This window comes from Castor canadensis, chromosome 2 (assembly GCF_047511655.1).
Source record: "Castor canadensis chromosome 2, mCasCan1.hap1v2, whole genome shotgun sequence".
NCBI lineage: Eukaryota > Metazoa > Chordata > Mammalia > Rodentia > Castoridae > Castor > Castor canadensis.
Window position 1 is genome coordinate 95,943,371 of NC_133387.1, and position 24,475 is coordinate 95,967,845.

Genomic DNA, 24,475 nt, shown 5'->3' on the forward strand with positions numbered 1-24,475 from the left:
ATACTCTTCCTCTATGAATCTGTTTTTTTCATATTTAAAAAAGGGTTATCAAAAGGTATTTCTAGCTACTCTTTACCCTGAGACATAAAGACAAACCAAAATGACTTTGAAGTATTTACCTACCATATACCTTTTGTTCAGCTTTCTGGTTGGTTATTCAGTATGATGTACAAACACAGAAAAAGGGTATTTACAAAATAATTGTAAATGTGATAGAAATTTAGAGAAGGAGAAGACATTAGGGCAGGAAAATTAATGTGAGTTGAACTAGGATTCAAAGATACAGGAGGGCTGGTAGAGTAGTTCAACTCGTAGTATACCTGTCTAGCAAGTACATGGCCCTGATTTCAAACTCAAACACACATACACACAAGAAGAAGAAGAAAAAAAAAAAGCACCCTCTGTTCAAGAACACTGTGTCAATGAAAACTAAAGAATAAATTTTTAAGTGACTATTGTGGACATAGTCTGTGAAGAAAAACACTGAAGTACTAGACCAAATTGTTTGTGCTAAAAAATGAGCTGCAATAAGATTTTAAAGCACTATGGCTATCCACTGCCAGCTGAAGTTTGTAAAGGTTTTCATTACTTTGAACTTTCAATCAAAAGGACTTCCACTTTTACATATATTTGATATCTCTAGAGAAAATAATGTGGCCAATAAATGATGATCTTATTTGCCATTTGGAAAAGTGACCACAACAGAGGTAAGATGCTCAGCCAGTCTTCATATTGCTACTTCACATAATGAAAAGGAAGAGTAACATCCTCTAACCTGTGTATTGGTATCATATTCTTACAGTCTAACCCACCAAACATGAAATAATTAAACCAAAAATGCTATCTAATCAAGAATGAATTTAATAATAAAAGAAGGAAGCACAGACTTAGAATTAATGTATAATAAACGAGGTAGAAAGGACTAGGGCTGCCAAGTAGCTGGAAATGGAAAGAAAGAAAGCACCTAGTTCCTGTGCAAAATGCTGTTATTAAGTATAACTGGATCAACTTGGTCCAAATCCAGTATTTCTTATTCATTGAAAAAAATATTAAAATAGCAGCAATTTCCTTTATAAATAAACACATTTAGCCAAGAAAGTTTCTACCAAAATTATTCAATACTAAATTTGATAAAAAGCGGGAGGGACATTATTTCAGTTTATAATTTCAAATAATAACTACTAAATATTAATATGTTACAGCTAAGTTAGTAAATATTTTTTAATTCTAATAGAAATTATAATGAAATTGCTTACAAAAATCTAATCTTATCCTGTTAAAGCATATTTAAAACAAGAAAATCTTAAATTGAATAATCTGTATTTATTTTATATATTAATCATGGAAAATACTAATGGCCGTACTTGCATTTAATTGTTTATATATTGTGATCTTTAAAAAGCTATGAGAAATAGGAAGCTTCCCTCACAGATGCAGTGTGACATACTGCTTTTGAACATAGGCATCATAATGCATACTATATGGAAATTTAAGTTTTTACTCACAATAATCTCAGCTATTACTGAAACCTCAATTTTTAAGCTGCATGTAAAGCAGAAACTATTAACTAGCAATATATATCATCTGTGAAGAAGCCATATCTTTGCACTTCCCTGAGTAAAGTGACTCTTGAAAGTCTTGTACATAATGTGTATGCAAAGTATTTCAAGAAAATACTCTCAATAAATTCTTCCCATCATTCTCCTATACCCAAAATATGCACAAAAAACACAATGACTTTTAAGTATAGAAAGGTAATGGCTCCTAAATAGCATGGATATTATAAACCAAGATGAGCAACATATCCACCAGTGTAGATCTGTCTTCTTGCATGTGTATTGTCACTGGTGGGGCCAAAGAGAAAGCTCTGTGATGGATAGATGGACTGCTATAAGAATTACTCTCCCAGAAGAGAAATATCTGACAATGCCCTAGTGGCAAAGAGTTTTTCCTGTTCTAAATCCTACTAAGTAAACATGATGGTCTTCTCTCACAAAACATAAGGAAGCAGCTTCATTCAGAAATATTCAGTGTTTTCAAAACACTTTCCATTTTTCTAGCCTGTAGGCTTTAGATTAACCATTAGTACAAACATGAACGTCTCTCCTTGTGCTTCAATATTATTATACACCCAAGCCCTTATTTGGGGGATCAGTCATCCTCATCAGATACTACAGGTGCCACTGAAGAACTCTACATATGTATAATACAATATTAAATAACTCAAACTGAATAGATCTGGGAATTTATGACGCTTTAGAGAAAGTTGTGTTTTCTATACATTGGCTGAGATTTTTCAGTTCCTAAACATAAAATGAGGTGCTAAAGAGTTTTTCAGGATCTTCCCTTTTATACCAATGACCTTGAAAAATTACACACAGAGAAATAAAATCTCATTTCTCTAACTTTTGACAAATTTTGGAAAGCAGCTCTGCTCACCCCTATACCACCAATGACTGCTATGTAAATTTAATGATTTTAGTTTTCATTTTAAATGCAAAATTGTCTTATTTAAAATCTAAACTGCTTAACACACATGACTACTACTAGCCTATTCTGAATCACTTGATATAATAAGATCTCTATCAAGTTTGAACATTATGAGGAAGTGTAATATTCCAACATCCTATCAATAAATGGTCTTGAGTGAAAACCATCAAATGCTAGAAATCATTTTTATTATAAAGAAAATAATCTTATCAGGCAAACCATTTTCTTGGTATCCTCAAGACTTTTCATCTCTAATTTATAAGGGATATCTTTTTAGAAATACTAAAAATGAAAATGATTAGTGATACAAATGAAGGCAATTTCATATCTTTCTTTTCCAACAAAAGGTATATTTTAAATTATTTCTACTAGTAACATTACACTACAATGTCAAACATAATTTTTTAGTAAATTAGTTGCCATTATTCACAAAGATCCTTTAATGAAACTGCATTAAATTAAATCACTTACTGCAAACAGCCCACTCTTAGTGCCACAGGAATATGGGGAAGTTGAGTGGCCCACTTCAGTGCCACATCCTGATAAATATGCAACATGCTTTTATGGTTTCCAATCAAAGTATTTACTGTTCCTTCAGAAACTGCAGGTTGAAGATACAAAAAGAGAATAGTAAGAAAACAGGCATTTGTAAAACTGTATATGCTATCTCTTTCAGAGGATCTGTGACACAAGCTAATTCTAGTATCTTGATTTTTAATACACAAAGGTTTTAGACAAGATTAGGCACGTTTAGGGTGGTATGGCTGTAGATATATTTTAAACAATAAAGTATTATTGTTCAGCTTCAAGATACCAGTAGCAAAAGCAAAACAAATCATTTTACAAACTGAGAAACTTTAGATAGCAGACAACATTTTTGCATTTCATCAATAGAACATGTAGCATATTCAAGTAAATGATTTACTGAGAGTTCATGGTTCACAATGGATAAGCCATTCTGTTTATAAAAGTGTCTGATGTTCTCTAGAAGCATCTTCAACAGTCACATCATGAAAGCATTAATCTATGCTGGAGGCCAATTCTACAAGTGACTTTACGCAAAGTAAAATGAGTGACAAAACCAAAAGTGTGCTTTATATTAAACTTGTATTCAAATTTTGAAAGTTAAAATTTCCATTACATGCTCAGCATGAAGCTATTTTCCTAGATGTTTAAAATATGAATATGAATGTGATTTTTTTTTCATATCTCCAGCACAGCCTTAACATATGGAAAAAAATAAAAGAAAACCTTTCTACGCACCTGAACAATATGGGAGAAAAGAACTTGGGCTACAATCAAGCTTCTTCATGAATCGAATTTGTCCATTATCCTTAAGGCAAAAAAAGTTTCTCTCACCAAGAACAAAAACGGAGGATGCTGACTGATGGAAAGAGACAATACGTATGTCAAGGGCTTGCTCTCCGATATTTAGAGTCCAATCCACCTGCAAAGCAAAACCCAAGACCCATTTAGTTGCTAAAAAGAGACCATTAAAGCCATTTTCATATCAATGCAAATTCAGAAACTGCTTTACCTCAAAACAGAAAAAAAAAATTGGCTAACTTCTTCACTTACATAAATCTAGCTTTGTTTATTTGTTATCACCATATCCATCCAGCAGGTTTTTCCCCATCTCTTACCAGATGATATTAGAAAATATTCACGAAAAAGGTATCTGCTTCTCTAAAAACCTTCCCTAAGACAGCTGTTGTGGGGGAGGGAGGGATGAGGAAAGGCTGGTCAATGAGTACTAAGTTACAGTTAGATAAGAGTAAGAAGGTCTAATGTGCTATTGCACAGCAGAGTGACTATAAATAATAATGTATTGTATACTCAAAAAGCTGCAAGAGGATTTTGAATGCTCTCACCTAAAGAAACAATAAATGTCTCAGGAGACAGATTTGTTTAAGCTGATTTAAACATACACAAAGTACACATGTATCAAAATGTTACTTGGTACTGCATTAATATCTATGATTTGTATGTATCAGCAAAAAATTATTTTTTAAAAAAAAGCTATTGTGTTTACTTTGCAAACCAATACAGAATTCTAAGGTCATTGAAACAACTATCCATAAAAAGAGAAATGACTAAAATAAACTTTTTTCTTTTCTTTTTTTTTTTTTTTTTTTTTTTTTTGGTGGTACTGGGGTTTGAACTCAGGGCCTTGCACTTGCCAGGCAGGGTCTCTACCACTTGGCCACACCTCCAGCCCTAAGGAATTCTTATTCTTAACAAAGATAACTAGAAGTAGCATTCCTGAAATTTTTAGGTATTAAGAGAAGATCTTACAGTTAATCTTTTTCCAGAACCAAGTTTTTGATGTTCAGTCTCCTGCCTTTTATCTGCATCTGTTGCAAAAGCAAGTACTTGGTACCTGTACAAAAGAGGTAGAAAAAGTAAAAGTGACTGTAATTTTAAAGGCATAATTATTTTAAACTTTAGAAGAATATAATGGGTGAACATTATGAATGGCTTTTCTTTAGTTTTAAAAACTGTAAATTTTGACACTGAATTCTCATTAAATTATATCATAAGAGATTATATAAAACTGTAATGATAAAAGAAATTATAATCACATGTCCCAATTATTCAATATTGGGAAAACAACTCTACTGCCAAAGTCCTTTCATTAGAATTTCATGTTACAAAGAACACACAAGAAAGACTTAGCACCTAGATAGCAAATGCACAGAAAATTTTAAATAATGCAAAGCAGTCAGATAAGGTAGATGTTACTAATACGTAAATCTATGGAACCAAGAACTAAATATAATCTCAAACTAAACTACTTACTTGCTGTGAGTGCATTTTGGCAAATTAAACCCTCTGTCACTTAACTTCCTATCTATACAATGAAAGTAAAAATATCTAACTTAATTATTGTGAAAAGAACTTTAAAAACAAATTATTGGCCATATGTGGTGAAATACACCTACAATTCCAACAACTCAAGAGCAAAGATCAGCAGAATCGTAGTTAAAGGCCAGCTCCAACAAAATGTTAGCAAGACCGTATCTCAACCAACAAGCAGGCATGGTGTTTCATCTGTAATCCCAATTATGTCAAAGGCATAGGTAGGAGGATCATAGTCCAAGGCCAGCCCCAAGCAAAAATGTGAACCTCTATCCAAATAATAACTAAAGTAAGGACTGGAGACAAGGCTCAAAGGGCAGAGCACCTGCCTAGCAAGCACAAAGCCTTCAGTTCAAACACAAGTACCACAAAAATAAATACTGAAAAGTACCTAGTACTGTATCTGATGTATACAGGTGAGTATTCTTTATATGAAATGCTTAGGACCAGAACTGTTTTAGATTTCAGAGGGTTGTTTGTTTGTTTGTTTGTTTGGATTCTGAGATATTTGCAGACATTCCCAATTGAACACCCCTAGGCACACATTCCCAATTGAACACCCCTAATCCAAAAATCCAAAATGCTCTAAAATCCAAACCTTCTTGACCAGGATGTCAGTGCTCAAAAAGGTTGAGATATCAGAGCATTTCAGATTAGGGCATTAGATACCCAGTTAATAATTAATAAACTGACAAAGAGACCGATACAAATTCACACGGAGAGAAACAGATCAGCCACTCATCTGGTGTGTTATGCATTCTCAGTAATGGATGTTATGGACATCCTGGCCTTCTAAAACTGTTTTGCAGTTGTTTCAAAAGTAATACTTAGCTCAAACCATGCTCTAACATAATTTATAAACATCATTCAATCTAGAAATGATTAAGTTAACCAATAAAGTTTAAATTCCTTCATTTCCCATTAATTAGTGGTATATTTTCAGAATAATAATCCTACTCTAAACGAAGACTCTTCAGGCAAACGTATTTCTTCCCCTCCTGTTAAATCAAAACTTCTCGCATCATTCCTCCCTAGCAAAGAGAGAAATGTAAAAAATACATATATTCAGGCACTTCACATTGTCTGTGAGAAGCACCACTGAGAGTGTGAAGCGCAGGCACATAAATACATGAAGATAATAGCACTAAAGGTGCCATCTACTCAACATCATATGCTGCTCTGCTTTGAACATTCAAATGTCCCCTCCCCCTCAAAAAAGGGGATGTTACAAACTGAATGCCTATTGCAACAGGGTCAGCAGGTACAGGCTAATGAATGAATTCATGCTAACTACTAAATAAAGGACTTGAGTCTGAAAGGCCTTCTCTTACGCTCATGCATGCTCTCTGTCCTTACACCAAGAGACAATGCATTAAGAAGGCCCTCACCACATGCCAGACTCTTTTTTTTATTATTCATTTATTCACATGTGCATACATTGTTTGGGCCATTTCTCCATCCTCCCCCCGCCCCCACACACCCCCTCCTCTCACCGCCCCCCTTCCAGGCAGAACCTGTTCTGCCCTTCTCTCTAATTTTGTTGAAGAGAAGACATAAGCAATAATAAGAAAAACAAAACATTTTTACTAGTTGAGATAAGGATAGCTACACAGAGAGATTCCTAGCATTGCTTCCATGTACAAATGTGTTACATCCCAAGTTGATTCATCTCTAACTGATCTTTTCACTAGTTCCTGATCCCCTTTCTCATATTGATCTCCGTCGCTTTAAGGTTTCTGTATTAGTTCCTCTGCAGTGGGGGCATCAAACACTTTTATGTTTTAGGTGTCTCACCTATCCCCATACCTCCCTATATGCTCTCCCCTTATCATGTGACCCAAATCTAACAACATTGCTATATTTGCCCTAGACCTAAAATACACATATGATTTTTGGTCTTCTGAGCCTGGCTAACCTCACTGAGAATGATGTTCTCCAGTTCCATCCATTTACTTATGAATGATAAGATTTCATTCTTCTTCATGGCTGCATAAAATTCCATTGTGTATAAATACCACATTTTCTTGATCCATTCGTCAGTAGTGGGGCATCTTGGCTGTTTCCATAACTTGGCTATTGTGAATAGTGCTGCAATGACCATGAGTGTGCAGGTGCCTCTGGAGAAAGCTGGGTCACATTCCTTGGGGTATATCCCTAGGAGTTGGATTGCTGGAACTTATGGCAGGTCTATGTTTACATTTTTAAGAAGCCTCCATATTTTTTCCAAAGTGGTTACATTAGCTTGCATTCCCACCAGCAGTGTACGAGGGTTCCTTTTTCCCCACATCCTCACCAACACATGTTGTTGGTGGTGTTTCTGATGATGGCTATTCTAACAGGAGTGAGGTGGAATTTTAGTGTGATTTTGATTTGCATTTCCTTTATGGCCAGAGATGGTGAGCATTCTTTCATGTGTTTTTTGACCATATGAATTTATTCTTTTGAGAAAGATCTGTTTAGTTCAGTTGCCCCATTTCTTTATTGGTTCATTGATTTTGGGAGAGCTTAGTTTTTTCAGCTCCCTATAAATTCTGGTTATCAGTTCTTTGTCTGATGTAGAGCTGGCAAATATTTTGTCCTGCTCTGTGGGTGGTCTCTTCAGTTTAGAGACCATTTCTTTTGTTGTGCAGAAGCTTTTTAATTTTATGAAGTCCCATTTGTCCATCCTTTCTCTTAGCTTCTGAGCTACTGGGGCTCTATTGAGGTAGTCCTTGCCTGTACCTATTACTTCGAGAGTGTTTACTGCTCCTTCCTGTACTAACTTTAGAGTTTCAGGTCTGATATTTAGGTCCTTGATCCATTTTGAGTCGATACTAGTACAGGGTGATAGACATGGATCTAGTTTCAGTTTTTTGCAGATGGATAACCACTTTTCCCATCAACATTTGTTCAAGAGTCTGTCTTTTGTCAAAAATAAGGTGGGCATAGTTGTGTGGCTTCATATCCAGGTCCTCTATTCTGTTCCACTGGTCTTCATGTCTGTTTTTGTGCCAGTATCATGCTGTTTTTTATTGCTATGGCTCTGTAGTATAGTTTGAAGTGGGGTATTGTGATACCTCCAGCATTGCTCTTTTTGCTGAGTATTGCCTTGGCTATTTGTGGTCTTTTGTATTTCCAAACAAACTTTGGAGTAGATTTTTCAATCTCTGTGATATCATTGGGATTTTGATGGGAATTGCATTAAACATGTAGATTGCTTTTGGTAGTATAGCCATTTTTACTATGTTGATTCTACCAATCCATGAGCACAGGAAATCTCTCCACATTCTGTAGTCTTCCTCGATCTCTTTCTTCAGGGGTTAGTTCTCCTTGTAGAGGTCTTTCACGTCCTTTGTTATGTTTACTCCTAGGTATTTGATTTTTTTTGAGGCTATTATAAATGGAATTGTTTTCATATATTCCTTCTCAGTTTGTTCGTTGTTGGTGTATAGAAAAGATAATGATTTTTGTAAGTTGATTTTGTATACTGCCACCTTGCTATAGCTGTTGATGATGTCTAGGAGTTTTTCGGTAGAGTTTTTTGGGTCTTTAAGGTATAGGATCATATCGTTTGCAAACTGGGATGTTTTGACAGTTTCTTTACTTATTTGTATTCCTTTTATTTCTTCTTTCTTGTCTAATTGCTCTGGCTAGGAATTCCAGTACTATGTTGAGTAGGGGTCGTTCCTGACTTTAGGGGAATGGTTTGGTTTTCACCATTAATATGATGTTGGCTGTAGGTCTGTCATATATAGCCTTTACAATGTTGAGGTGCTTTCCCTCTATTCCTAGTTTTCTTAGAGTTTATATCTTGAAGTGGTGTTGGATCTTATCAAAGGCTTTTTCTGAATCTATTGAGATGATCAAGTGGTTTTTGTCTTTGCTTCTGTTAACGTGGTTTATTACGTTTATTGATTTTTGCATGCTGAACCACCCCTGCATCCCTGGGATGAAGCCGACTTGGTCGTGGTGAATGTTCTTTCTAATGTGTTGCTGAATTCGGTTTGCCATTATTTTATTGAGGATTTTTGCATCAATGTTCATTAAGGGGATGGGCTATAGTTCTTTTTGGAGGTGTCTTTGTATGGTTTTGTGATGAGTGTAATACTGGATTCATAGAATGAGTTAGGCAGTGTTCCTTTCCATTCTATTTCGTGGAACGGTTTAAGGAGGGTTGGTATTAGCTCTTTTTTAAAGGTCTGATAAAATTTAGCAGAGACTCCATCAGGTCCTGGACTTGTCTTCTTGGGGAGAAGTTTTATTGCTGCTTCAATTTCATTTTGTGTTATAATCTATTTAGGTAGTTAATATCCTCTTGGTTCCATTTTGGATGGTTATAAGTATCTAGAAATCTGTCCATTTCTTCAAGATTTTCAAATTTATTAGACTATAGGTTCTCAAAGTAGTCTCTGATGATTTCCTGGATTTCCATGGTATTTGTTGTTATCTCCCCTTTTGCATTTCTGATTTTACTGATTTGGGTATTTTCTCTCCTTATTTTAGTCAGGTTTGCCAAGCGTCTGTCAATTTGATTTATTTTTTCAAAGAACCAACTTTTTGTTTCATTGATTCTTTGTATGGTTTTTGTTTGTTTGTTTCAATTTCATTGATTTCGGCCCTTATTTTTATTATTTCTCTCCTTCTGCTTGTTTGGGGATTTGCTTGTTCTTGTTTTTCTAGGAGTTTGAGATGAAGCATTAGGTCATTGATTTGACATCTTTCTGTCCTTTTAATATATGCATTCATGGCTATATACTTTCCTCTTAGGACTGCCTTTGCTGTGTCCCATAGGTTCCAGTAGGTTGTGTTTTCATTGTCATTAACTTCCAGGGACTTTTTAATTTCCTCTTTTATTTCATCAATGACCCATTGATCATTGAGCAATGTGTTGTTCAGCTTCCAACTGTTTATATGTTTTTTACTGTTGTTTTTGTTGTTGATTTTTAGTTTTAATGCATTGTGATCAGATAGAATACATGGAATTACTTCTATTTTCTTATATTTGCTGAGGCTTGCTTTGTGCCCTAAGATACAATAAATTTTGGACAAGGTTCCATTGCCTGCTGAGAGGAATGTATATTGTGCAGAAGTTGGATGAAATATTCTGTAGACATCAGCTAGGTCCATTTGATCTACGGTGTGATTTAGATCTAGGATTTCATTATTGATTATTTGTTTGGATGACCTATCTATTGGTGATGGGGGGTATTAAAGTCTCCCACTACCACTGTGTTGGAGTTTTTATATGTTTTTAGGTCCTTCAGAGTATGTCTGATGAAATTGGGTGCATTGACGTTGGGTGCATATAGGTTGATAACTGTTATTTCCTTTTGGTGTATTTCCCCTTTTATTAGTATGGAATGTCCTTCTTTGACTCACTATTCACACCACAAAACTCTCACTCAGCCTTAAACTAGACTATTTCTCATTACTATTCATGCCAGTAGCACTATTCCTACCATGGTCCATCATAGAATTTTCCTTATGATATATATACACTCTGACCCCAATATCAATCGATTTCTTAAATATCTACTATTTTTCCTTATCACTATATTAATCCTAGTTACAGCAAACAATCTATTTCAACTTTTCATCAGATGGGAAGGAGTAGGCATTATATCATTTCTCCTTATCGGATGATGATACGGATGCACTGACACTAACACTTCCACACTACAAGCAATCGTATATAACTGAATTGGAGACATTGGATTCATCCTATCAATAGCATGATGTTTAATCTATTCCAATTGAGACCTGCAACAACTATTTATAGACCCTAAACTAACAACCATCCCCCTGCTAGGCTTACTATTAGCCACCACAGGAAAATCAGCCCAATTTGGACTTCACCCTTGACTCCCTTCAGCCATAGAAGGCCCAACACCAGTATCAGCCCTACTCCACTCAAGCACAATAGTTGTAGCAGGAATCTTCCTTCTAATCCGATTCCACCCCCTACGAGTGTCCAACCAACTAATTCTATCAACCATATTATGCCTAGGAGCTATCACAACCTTCTTTACAGCAATCTGTGCCCTAACACAAAACAATATAAAAAAAATTATTGCATTCTCAATCTCCAGTCAATTAGGCCTAATTATAGTCACCCTTGGAATCAACCAACCTTACCTGTCCTTCCTTCATATCTGTAACCACACATTCTTTAAAGCAATACTATTTACATGCTCAGGATCTATTATCCACAGCCTCAATGACAAACAGGACATTCGCAAAATACGTGGATTAGCCAAAGCCATACCATTTACAACTTCCTCCGTAATAGCAGGAAGCCTAGCACTCACAGGCATACCCTTCCTAACAGGATTTTACTCTAAAGTCCTCATCATTGAGTTTGCCAACACATCGTACACCAATGCCTGAGCCCTACTAATTACACTCATTGTAACTTCCCTTACAGCTGTATACAGCACACGAATTATCTTTTTCGCCCTCCTAGGATGGCCCCGATTTTCCCCATATATTAACATCAATGAAAATAACCCACAACTTATAAACTCCATCAAACGACTACTTGCAGAAAGCATTTTTGCTGAGTTTATTATCTCAAACAATATTATCCCCATAAATACTCCTAATCTCACCATACCCCTATACTTAAAACTCATAGCTCTAGGAGTTACTATCCTAGGATTTACAATTGCAATAGAACTTAACAACCTAACCTACAACCTAAAACTAAGCTCAAACGCCAACACCAAATTATTTTCCACTATACTTGGAGTCTTCCCAGCCATCATACACTGCACTACACCTGAAAGCACACTCACACTAAGCCAAAAAACAGCATCAACCCTCCTAGACACAATCTGGATAGAAAAAAACCACACCCAAATTAATAGCAAATATCCAAGTTGAAGCTTCTACCACTGTATCTAACCAAAAAGAAATAATCAAACTATACTTCCTATCCTTCCTGCTATCTACAACCCTAGCATTAGCGATCATCATCTAATTAACTATGAGTAATCTCAAGAGTAATAAAAATACTAACAAAGATCAACCAGCCAATACTATTAACCTACTCCCATAAATATAAACAGCCGCAACACCTATAACATCCTTATTAATATAATCCATCTCCTCACCACTATAAACTACCCAGTTGCTTGTATTATAAATACCACCCAACATCTCCACTTCATCATTCTTTACTTAAAAAATCAAAAAAACTAACTCTACAAGCAAACCTAATATTAAAGCACCCCAAATCACTGCATTCGAACCCCCACATCTCAGGATAATCTTCAATAGCCATTGCCGTAGTATAATCAAAAACTACATTATTCCGCCCAAATAAACCAAAAACACCATTAAACCTAAAAAAGAACCACCAAAATTTAAGACTAACCCACAACCAACTCCACCACTAATAATCAACCCAAAACCACCATAAATAGGAGAAGGCTTTGAAGAAAATCCCACAAAACCTAACACAAACATAACACTGAACAAATACATAGAATATGTCATAATTTCCACATGGACTCAAACCAACAACATGAAAAATCATCACTGTAATTCAACTACAGAAACCCCTAATGACAAACATCCAAAAAACCCATCCATTAATAAAAATTATTAACCACTCATTTATTGATCTTCCAACACCATTCAACATCTCAGCATGATGAAACTTCAGCTCCCTATTAGGAATATGTCTAATTCTACAAATCGCAACAGGATTATTCTTAGCAATACACTACACATCAGATACTACGACAGCATTCTCATCAGTCACACATATCTGCCAAGACGTAAACTACGGCTGACTTATCCGATATCCTCATGCCAATGGAGCATCCATATTCTTTATCTGCCTATTTATACATGTAGGATGAGATTACGTTTGATCAGTGTAAATTTGAAGTCTACTTTGTCCAAGATAAGTATTGTTACTCCTGGCTGTTTTCTGGGCCATTGGCTTGGTAAATCTTCCAGCCTTTCACTCCCAGCCAGTGCTTGTTTCTGTCGATGAGATGGATCTCCTGTAGGCAACAGATTGTTGGATCTTCCTTTTTAAGCCAGTTTGCCAATTGGTGTCTTTTGATGGGGGAATTAAGTCCATTAATGTTTAGTATTAGTATTGATAGGTATGTGGTGATCCCTGTCATTTAGCTGTCTTTGTTGTTTAAGTGTTTGATTGTGTATAGCTGATTCAGTGTTACGCTCTACTTTCTTGCCTTTTCTTCTCCTGTGGTTTGGTATTACCTGCCCTTTGATGGTTTTGTTTGCTTTCACTTTCTGGGTGCAGAATTTCTTGGATAATCTTTTGTAGTGGGGGCTGGGTGGTCATATATTGTTTTAGTTTCTGCTTATCATGGAAGACTTTTATTGCTCCATCTATTTTGAATGATAGATTTGCTGGGTAGAGTATCCTAAGTTTGTAGTTATTTTCATTTAGTGCCTGTAAGACCTCACTCCATTCTCTTCTTGCTTTGAAGGTTTCCATGGAGAACTGTGCTGTGATTTTGATGGGTTTATCTTTGTATGTTATTTCTTTTTTCTCTCTCACAGACTTCAATATTCTTTCACTATTCTCTGTGCTTGTTGTTTTAATGATAATATGTCATGGGGTAGTTCTATTTTGGTCAAATCTGTTTGATGTCCTGGAGGCTTCCTATATCTGAATGGGCATAGTTTTCTCTAGATTTGGGAAATTTTCTGTTATTATTTTGTTGACTATATTACGAATTCCTTTTGCTTGCACCTATTCTCCTTCTTCAATGCCCATGATTCTCAGGTTTGGTCTTTTGATGGAGTCAGTGAGTTCTTGCATATTCCTTTCACACAGCTTGAGTAATAGCTCTTCAGTTTTTCCTTTAATTTCCATTTTATCTTCAAGTTCTGAGATTCAGTCTTCTGTTTGTTCTAGTCTACTCGAGTGGCCCTCCATTGTGTTTTGCATTTCTGTTTCATTCTTTTTTCTGAGGTTTTCCATATCATGGGTCACTTCACCTTTAATATTGTCTATTTTCATCCTTAATTTATTTATCTCTCTATTTATGGTGTTGTCTGTCTCACTTTGGTGTTTATTTGGGGCTCCTATGAGTTAATTTATTTGTTTTTGCACCTTCTCATATTCTTTATTTTTGTTGTCTTTGAATTTCGTGCCTCCTGTACATTTTGGTTGACCATGTCTAGTAACATCTCCAAGAAATTCTCAGTGATTTTTTGCAGGATTTCTTCTTTCAGGTTGTACTTCTGGGATTCGTTGGGTTCCTTGGTATAGCTTAACTTTATTTTGTTGGAGTCTGGAACTGGGTATCTGTTTTCTTCATTTCCCTCTGAATCCTGCACTAATTCATTTTGGGGGGGAGAATGGTTTTCATCCCTTTTTCATCTTCTCATCATTCCACTTGGTGCTGTTTCTGCCCCTGGTCCACATCTCCCAAGAGGATTTGGAGCTGACGTCTGGCAGCATGGGAGCCCTCCTGTTTCCTCAGTGTAACGTGGTGTGGAGAACCTTTGTATGGGCTGGGGGATTCAGGGTTTCAGAGTTTTGCTTTTTCTTGGTGGTTTTTTTCTGCCAAGTGTGGCTCCAGAGTCTCAGCAAAATGTTTGATTTACTGAGCTCACGCTGTCTGCTTCCTCCCTCTAGTCGCCATCTTGGATTCGTTCTCCATGCCAGACTCTTGATCTTGGACTTCCCAGACTTTAGCACTACAAAAAATAAATCTCTGTTCTTTATAAATTACTCCAGTCTCAGATATGCTGTTATAGTGGCACAAAATAGACTAAGACATACGCCAACTGTAAAACCATCCTATCTCAATCAGGAATGATTCATTCACAAAGAAACCTCCAATTTCAGCAGGATGCCAGAATGACTATAAATTAAATTAGACTTTACAAGCCATCGAAACTGATGACATATTTATAATAACATAAAAAAATCAGGCTTATAGTCAGCACAAAAGCTCAAGGTACATGAACTTCATTCATTCCATAAATATACAGAAGGGAACTATTTCAGGTATTAGCAATGGAGAAAGCTACTACATGATCTGTACTCCTCAGGAGCTTCCAAATCTGTTGTTAGGATTCAGATATAGACATAGAAGACATGAGCACAGTACCAATGGAAGCTGGTGGTGGAAACAAGTACCCAGATTGCAGGAGATACAATCTTGGAATAGGTTCAGGATAAATGGCTAGGTTTCAAAGAATGAGTAAAAATTTAACATGTTAGCAAAGAGGGAAAGTCATTATGGCAAGGCAAACAGCACATGTAAAGGCATGCAGCCGTAAAACAGACATGAAAGGCCAGGGCAGGGGATTAGCAGCGGTGCATGTCAAGGAGGAATGAGTCATGGGAAATGAAACAAAAAAGGTAGGAGGGAGAAGATCTCAGTCTTTTCAAAACATGCTAAAAAAATTCCATAGGAAACTGTAGCAAATGTCTCTATACCATCTGAGTCTGACATTCAATATCCAGTTTCCAAAAGTACCAAACAATTAGACCTCACATTCCAACCTCCAAGTAGGGATTATTTTCCTATCACAGCTCATAGTATCAGAATAGTATGCAACAATAACTAGAATGTCAGAGCTGGTCCTGCTATAGATTTAACCTCAGGCAATTAATTGCATAGGTGATTTCTATCCAGTAGGCACCACCCTACCAGAGGATGAAAGGGATACTAATAAGATTGTTGCAAAAATCCAAAGTTCCTTAAGTTATTTTCAGTTTCTTATATAACTACAAAGAGTTACTACTTCATCTGAGGAGTAAGTGAGACCCTAAAGTGGCCTTGTTAACATGAAAACAACAGGCAGAAACACAGCCAAAACTGACTCCTGATTTTCAAATCCAGACCATTTCTCTTCGTAGAAGGCAAATCGGAAGAGTATGTTATTACTTAAATGTAACTGACAGTAAATTTAGATGATGACAAACTTACAATAGCATCTATTTTATGGTTCTTCCTTAACTCCTCTTAACTGTGACCAGCAATGTACATGAAAATCTATTTTCAAAACCAAACAGCTCCAGGCAGACTTGGAAAGTCTGAAATAAGAAAACACTTGGATCTTTTTTTTTATTACCACTCAAGTGTTTAGTGATGTAAGTAAAGAAAAAATTCCCTTTTTGAGATGGCTGAAAGAATACTCAGGCTCAATGCAATAAGATTTTATGAAACAGTGTCAGACATGTTTCTCAGAGCAGGAAGGTGCTAATCACAAATACAACAAGTCCAGGTGAATAGTGGACTTTTTGACCCAGTAACCACAAAGGCTTAACCAGTCCCATGGAGTACCAATGACAACTGCAACCATATAATTGAGTGCTCGTCCATATCACATCATTAAAAACTGCAGCAAGAAACTAAAATAAAGATTGACATGTTGCACAGTACAAAAGCAAACCCTCTAAAATCATTCGTTTTCATATGAAACACAGTTAACACCTCAAAGGGTACCAGGCAATTTTGGAACCTTAATAAAAGTTCTGGAGAACTTTACTAGAAATGAAAACTCTGGATATAGAGCATTATTATGTTCATTTCTGCTATAGCTCAAATATTCTTGATTATGCCAGGAAGAATCATCTTCAATGAAAAATGCCAATAACAAAACAAAAGCTTTCTTCCCCCCCCACCCCCTTTTGGTTGCTTATTAATATTATCATTGTAATGAAAGTACACTGTGAAACTTACAAAAGTTCTTAGAATATAATAATTGAATTCTCACCTCTATCATTCTCCTTTATCCTCTCTCCCCCAACTCCTGGCATAGTTTCAACAGGTCTCATTTCACTTCTTCATAAACTTCTTATTAAACATCTACACTATGCACAGTAGATTACTAGGCACTTCAGGGGTACAAAATTCCTGCCATTGCAGAGCACAGTGCACAATCAAGGAGAAAAACCAACAAACAAATATTTAATATCAGTGACATCAGAAAGCACTGAAAGGCTTAAGGGAATCATTGAAAAACTACTCCATGAATTGAAAATATGTTGTATATGGCTAAGTCAAGGAAGAACTGAAGGGAAGCAGAGAGAAGGAAGGAACAACAATTCAGACATAGGAGACAGCATGATCCTAAGAGAAGAGAATAGCCTTTGACATATATGGAGAACATAAATATCCAATTTACTACAGCTGAAGCCTGGTGAAAAATGCAACCTTCTCTTTTAAAATAGTTAATTCAATCCAACATTCACTTTAAATACTTATTCAAAGTCTATTAATTATTTTAAGATGCATTAGATGGAACTGTAAGAGTGTTGGGGGAGATGTATAGCAGAGACAGGGAGAGAAAATAAAATTCACAGCTGGTATGCTTCTTCTAGAGCCTTCTACATTGAGTTCTTATTTAGGAGTCCCATGGCTCAGGCTCCTCAGCATCCTGTGAAAAGCTCTGCTGTAGCCTGTCACAATGCACTGAAATAGTGAATTGACCTACTGCCTCTCATACTGGCTTGAATACTGCTTGAGGACAAAAGACAGGTCATTTTTGACTTTACAGTTCCAGGACCTCACAGTGTAGAGCACAGAGAAGGTTCTTGAAAATGTTTCCTAATTGAATGACTGAATAAATAAACTGAATTATTCAATCAGTGAATAGATATTTAAGATATATTAGGCTGTTGGGGACGTGATAATACTCTGGAACATTTCAGTATAATACAAAAGGCATTCCCTGATGTAGAGCAAAAATCAATATTTCGGCAATAATACATCGAGGAGGTGATAAAAGGATAGCTGAATCAGTTACCTTTAAAAATTCCTTCCACATCTGAAATACCACATCACACAGATAAAATGGGGCTGGATTATAAAGACCACTGAATGTCAATATAGTCACTATTTGGCATCCAAGAAGAATTGGTTCCAGGACACAGCCACTCCCATGGACACCAAAATCTGCAAATTCTCAAACCCCTTACATAAAGTAGCATAGTATTTGCAAATAAACTACACACTGTATACTTTTTTTTTTTCATTGAAGGACCAGGAATCAAAGCCAGAGCCTTATACATGCTAGGCTGCATCCCCAACACCTCCCATATAGTTTAAATACTCCCTAAATTGCCTACAATTTGCCTAAGATAAGGTAAGTGCTATGTAAATAATTATTGTACCATATTATTTGTGAAATATTACAAGAAAAAAGTCTGCATGTGTTCAGAACAGATACAATTATCTTTCAAATATTTTCAACCTATTGGTTGAATCCACAAATGTGGCCCATAATAAAGAAGGCCAACTACATAAACAAATTTGGATTTTTTCATGGGAAATGAAATTTATTCCAGCTTCAAGAGGTGATTTAAAAAGACAGATAAATCAAGAGTTGTGGTACACCTGTAATTTTGGCAATGAGGAGGCAGAGGTGGGAGGATCACTTGAGCATAGGCATTAAAGACCAGCCTTGGCTACACAACAAGACCCCTTCTTCAAACAATTTAAAAATTAAAGGATATACACAAGAAATACCTTTCAAAGACTATACATTAGCTAGAGAGAAATATAAGAATAGAACCCCAGGTGAAAAGATAAAGGCCTGAACCAATGAAAATAAGAAGCAATGGCTGAATAAGAGAAGTAACGGTAGAATGGGCAGAGTTTACTGACTAAATAATTTAGACAGGCAAAGGAAAGGAAAAAAATAATAAAATATACAAAGTTTAGATGAGAGAATAGTGCTCTCTTATCAAAGTTTGGCCAAGATAACTATGGTACCAAAGCTTTTTCGCTAGCCACACCCCACCCCCCAAAAAATGGCAAACAATTCTCACTTAACATGTGTCCCTGAATTAGGAAATGGAAAAAATAATAATAATAATAATAATAATCAACATGTGATCTTGAATTAGAGTCACTTGGAGTACCCATGTATTGATTTGTAGACTTGCCTACAAACCTGTGGAATCAAAATTCAGGGGACCAGAATCTAGAGATCTGTAAATGTGCATTTATGACAGGCTGCCCAAAGCACTTACTAGTTTCTATCTGAATATAACTGAGCTGAGTTGAAAGTAATTAAAAATCAGTACCAAAATGAACTATGCGTTAAAAGTCCATTCTAATAAATGATTACATTCTATTAATTGACTGTAGGTAGACTTAATGAAGCACAAAAAGAACAAACCTTTAGTTTTCATATTTTCTCCCATCCTAAGTTGCACCAGTGATTATCATTTAACTTAATCTATTAAATGTAAAAGAGGATATGAGTATGACATAGAACTTAATGCTAAAAACTCTCAATTGTCACATATCTCGTACATTTTTACCATTAAAAAAGAAACTCATAAAGGATTAAAGTATGCATTTTTAGTCCTAGAGATGAAGAGAAATTTAAGAGATTGGTATGCTGGAGAGTTACCACATTTAAAACAATGTGGGATTCTGTGAGATTAAATTCACACATTAAGGAAACTATACATTGCTTCCTCATCTAGTCACTCCTGGAGTTATTGCCAAACTAATTCCTATGCACATACTTCAAACAGTAAGTAATGGAGCATTCAAATCTTTGTATTGTGACCCTACGTTAGCACTACTTGGCAGGAGGTGAGGCACAGAACTGGGTGGAAAGCTGAAAAGCAGAGCTCCTCAATATTGCTTAAATTTTGGTTAAGAGCCATAGGAGCTACAGAAAGAATGACATGATGATTTACTACTTCCATCAACTTCTGCTTAGTCACAAACAATTGCTTATTTTCAGAATTTTAAACCCTACATGCCTTGGCCTTCATTTGTAAAAGGAAGACTGCCTCTTAGGAAGGGAAAAGTGTATTAATTTTCTATATATACATATTGAAATTTGGAGACAAAAATTTTACAGCTGTCACCCAGTGAATTTACATTTTCATTTCACCTTCGGGGGAAAAAAAAAATCATGCAGCCAAAAAGAAACACTACAATGATGTGCTCTTTAGATGCATAAAGCTCTATGCTGTCACAAAGATAACAATAAAGACAGTAAAGATAATGAAGCCCTCCTGAATCTATTCATTTTCCCAGCATAGATTTCTACTTTCTTTTCCCCATTATCTCTACCAAAATAAATAAATAAATAAAACCTTAACTTCTACTGAAAATTTACCTGGTAGAGAAGAAAATCTTTTCTTCTAAAAAACAATTCACCAAGATAAATAAGAACTTCTAGCAAAAAGTATTATCTGTTTTCATAACATCATTTTCATACTTTACTTTTCACTATGAATCATTCTGTTAAAAAATGAACTGGCCTTGAACAGCCAGTTCAAGGCTAGTGTGGGCTACACAGTGAGACCCTGTTTCCAAAAAACATAAGTGAACACTCATAACAATGCTTGTATTTCTTGCCATTATTTTTCCAATGTCATATGCATTCTTTTTTGTTATAAAACCATTCCATACATGCATCTTCATATCTGCCTTTTTTAGCTCAGCATTGTACTTTATTATATATTGTATCAGTGAACAGCCAAAATTATACTACTGAACATTTTCTATGGAGTGGCAAGTTCACATATATTTAATCTTTGTAACAACAAGGCTGTTCTGAGTCATCACAATTTCATTTTATCAAAGAAACCAGTATTTTTTTCATCTGTAACATTCAAACTCATTGTGGAAAATAATTAATCTGCAAGAAACACACCGAAAAAATCATGCTTCCAAAGATTTAACATACAAACTTACTTATAACTTTCCACTTGTCGGCAAGAGGAGACAGTAATGAAGGAATCTGTACGGGAACTGTACGCAAGAGGACCAGGCAGAAGGGAACCAGGGAGAAATCTCCCAAAAGCAAAGCTTTCCTGCTCAAACACCATCAGCATCCCATCCACAGACTGGATGCAGATTAAATCTCGACCTAAAAAAGAATTACAAGAAATTAGAAACCGATTCTTTTCGGGAGTATAATGCTTTAATTTATCACTATCCATCAGGAATATGTCATTGTTATTTTCCTCCACTGGACAACCCCATGATACGTTAAATTTTAAGTTACAAACCAATGAAGCTATCAGATTACTGATACTTCCCAATTTTTATATTCAAAAAATGTCTATAATTTTAAGTACATTTATTTTTATTCACTATATGCTAAAATCTCCTAGCTCAAGATAACCCCTAAGAACAATCATGATTCTTTGTTAGATACTATATTTTCCAAATTCAGAAATATAATAAAAACTGTTCTTCATGGAACTACTTCTCTTCTTCACCATATGTCAGTCTCATAATTTCAGATGACTTAGATACTAAACACAGCAGTCAACAATATCAAAATACATTGCATCTGTGCAGGTAAAGAATAATGGGGGGGTGGAAGGGAAGAGGTAAGGGAGAGTAATGGAAGGGGGTGAACTGACCAAAGTAAAGTATATTCACAGTGCGGATACATTGAGAAATCCCTCTGAACATTGACTTTGGAATTAATAATGAAAGACAGGACTATAAAACAGGTACAGTGGCAGGGAGGTACCTGGGGGAGAGGGGAGGATGAATGGAGGAGATTAAGGTAATGAAATATGGTTGGTGGACTTCATATACATATATGAAATAGAACAATGAAACCACTTGCAAAATTGTTTAAGTAGGGTGGGGAGGAGATTCAGGGCAGACAGATGGTGGGATCAATCTAACTAATGTATAGTGTAAGGCTATTTGGAATTGTCACAATGAGTCCCCCTGTGTACATCAAATATATCTAATAACAATGAGAAAAAAAACTTTAAGGAATCATAGCAGATTTTCTTAAGTGTGATCATAAAGTTGTAATAATGTAAGAGAATATTCTTACTGGAAGATAAGTGCTAAAATAAAGTATTCACAGGTGAAATGATACAAGGTCTATAACTTACCTTCAAAAACTACCCTAAAAAATGTGTATACTTAGATACATACATACATACATTTATAGCTGCTAGCTCTACATGTGAAAATATGGGTGTTCATGTTACTTTTTCAATACATTTTTTGTAGAAAACTAAGTGTTTAAATACATATTTTTATATATGAAACACTTATGCAATGACCTTGACTTATGGTAGAAGAAATTACAGTAACCAAAACATATAGGTATCTGTATTAATGAAGACTGTGAGTTTAGAGCATGTATACTTGCAAACAGAAGTACCAACAAAATTTGTATTAATTTTAATATGTGGTTATTAATGAACCAGAAATCTTCAGTCTCTCAAAGACCTTAAAGAAGTGGTCCTGAAAATATGGCTCCCCTGACTTTTGGGAAAAATATCAGAGAGGCAGACACTTTCCCCATCAGATGCTGTGAATAACAATGCTAGATAACAATGAAGAGTCTTCTCACAGAAGAGCAAAAGAGAGGAAGAGCACTGAAAACCATAAAAGAGGAACAATACAGCTGAAAAATACAGCAAAACAGAAAAGTGACAGAGTAAATTAAGAAATAGTTTGCAACTCCAGCCCCAGCTGGGGAAGGAGGAAGCCAAAGCCTTCACCTCGAGAACCATGGACAAGATTGGTGCCAAAAGCAAAACAGTTTTGAAATAACATCTCCTGAGTGTACTCATAACCACCATAAACAAGGAAGTATTTGGCCAGGGGGCAAAAGGAGCAGCAGCTGGCTGCTGAGGCCAAGGCATTCAGTTCCCAACCCAGAGCAAGGAAGCTGCACAGCTCACAACCTCAACAGAAATGCCACCTGGGCCTGGTGAGAAGTGACTGTCCACAAAAGAGCACCAGAGTGTGGTACATCCAAAACAAAGCAGTGGTGGGGCCAAGAGTGGCAGCATCTACCATGGCAAGAGCAACAACAGCAGAGGCTTAAGGACTAGGCCCAGTGCAAGGTTTCTAATGTGGCAGAGACACAGTGAGCTGCCTTGCTGCACTTCCAATCCCACTGCAGAGAAAACCACCAGAGAGTACATTTAACAAAAGTCTGCCTCTCAAACATAACAACAGACTGCCAATAGTGGGGAGCTTGAGAGAGGGAAAAGTTACAAGTTAAGAGGGGATGGTGTGAGACTGGCAAGTAGAGGACCCAAACTCCAGAAACCTTCACCAGAGAGTTCATTTAGATCTCCAAATACTCCCCCTCCCCACCCTCTGGGGAAGAAACAAAAGGCTGTCAACAGACACCATTCCAGGGGCAGGTATCCAATCAGACTGCTGTCAGAGGAATGAAAGACTTGGACACTGGTGGGGTGGCAGGGAGCAGGACAAGGCTTGCTCAGAAGAGCCTTAGAAAATTCTGAATTTTTATGTTAAGTGTTTTTTGTCACTGTAAAGTTTGAGATGTACAGATTTTTTTTTTTTACTTGTTTGCACTTTCTTTTTCTGTATATTCTGGGCAATTGTGCATTCTCTCTCCCCCATTTTCTCTTTAGTCCTGCCTTTCCCCAATTCCCCTTCCCTGTATTCATCATATGAGAGCCCCAAAACCTGACTTTCAATATTCAATTTAAAACCATTTCTTCTTCTCCCCTTTCCTGTTGCCCTCCCTTATTTATACTTTCCATCTGTATACAATCAGAACAGCTCTCTAGCTCATATTGTCTCCTTTCTCTGTTTACCCACACATAATCCTCCTTTATTACCAACACTTTAAATAGTTAAATAGGTTGCCAGATTATTTCTGCAGTTTTGTTATACTTATGCTCACTTGTCTGCCTGTTAATTTTCTCCTTTTTTCTTCCCACTCTGTCCCTCATCTTAATATCAATTAGATCTCTTCTACCAATCCCAGTCTGCTTTTTCATTAAGCTGTTCCATTAGCTCAGCCACCACCACTTTCTGCCACATAAAACTGCATACATCATATTATTCACTAGAGTTATGCCACCTATCTACGTCCCATTATTACCCCTATTATCTTCAATCTTCCAGGATCACAAAAGATTCAGCTTTGCTCCAATGGACATGTAAAGATACTGGAGTGGTAGGAGTAATTGATTTTCTTGAGGGACTGCTATACTATCAAGGCTGCAGCTTAGCAACTGATAGCTTCAGCAGCTAACTTCCTCTTCCTATGTGGAACAGGAGGTGGCACCCAGCACCGTGAGTTCCAAAGCTGAAGGTATGACTACTGAGCCACACACCCATCATCTAGAGATAAGAAAACACACCACAACTCAACCACTACCCAGTCCTAATTAAGTGTCAGAAATCCCCCAACTAAATGACCCAAGAGA

At 36.2% G+C, this 24,475-nt stretch overlaps 1 protein-coding gene across 15 annotated transcripts in view; it reads right to left on the reverse strand.

The window, feature by feature from the left end:
- The window catches only part of Bbs9 (Bardet-Biedl syndrome 9), a 481,139-nt gene that overhangs the window by 348,202 nt on the left and 108,462 nt on the right, over positions 1-24,475 (reverse strand). For all 15 annotated transcript variants that reach the window (XM_074065326.1, XM_074065324.1, XM_074065323.1 and 12 more), the window contains 4 exons: positions 20,997-21,171; positions 4,786-4,870; positions 3,754-3,937; positions 2,962-3,091 (listed from right to left, as the gene is read on the reverse strand). In XM_074065326.1, the coding sequence (XP_073921427.1) occupies positions 2,962-3,091; positions 3,754-3,937; positions 4,786-4,870; positions 20,997-21,171 (574 nt within the window). The remainder of the gene's footprint in view (positions 1-2,961; positions 3,092-3,753; positions 3,938-4,785; positions 4,871-20,996; positions 21,172-24,475) is intronic.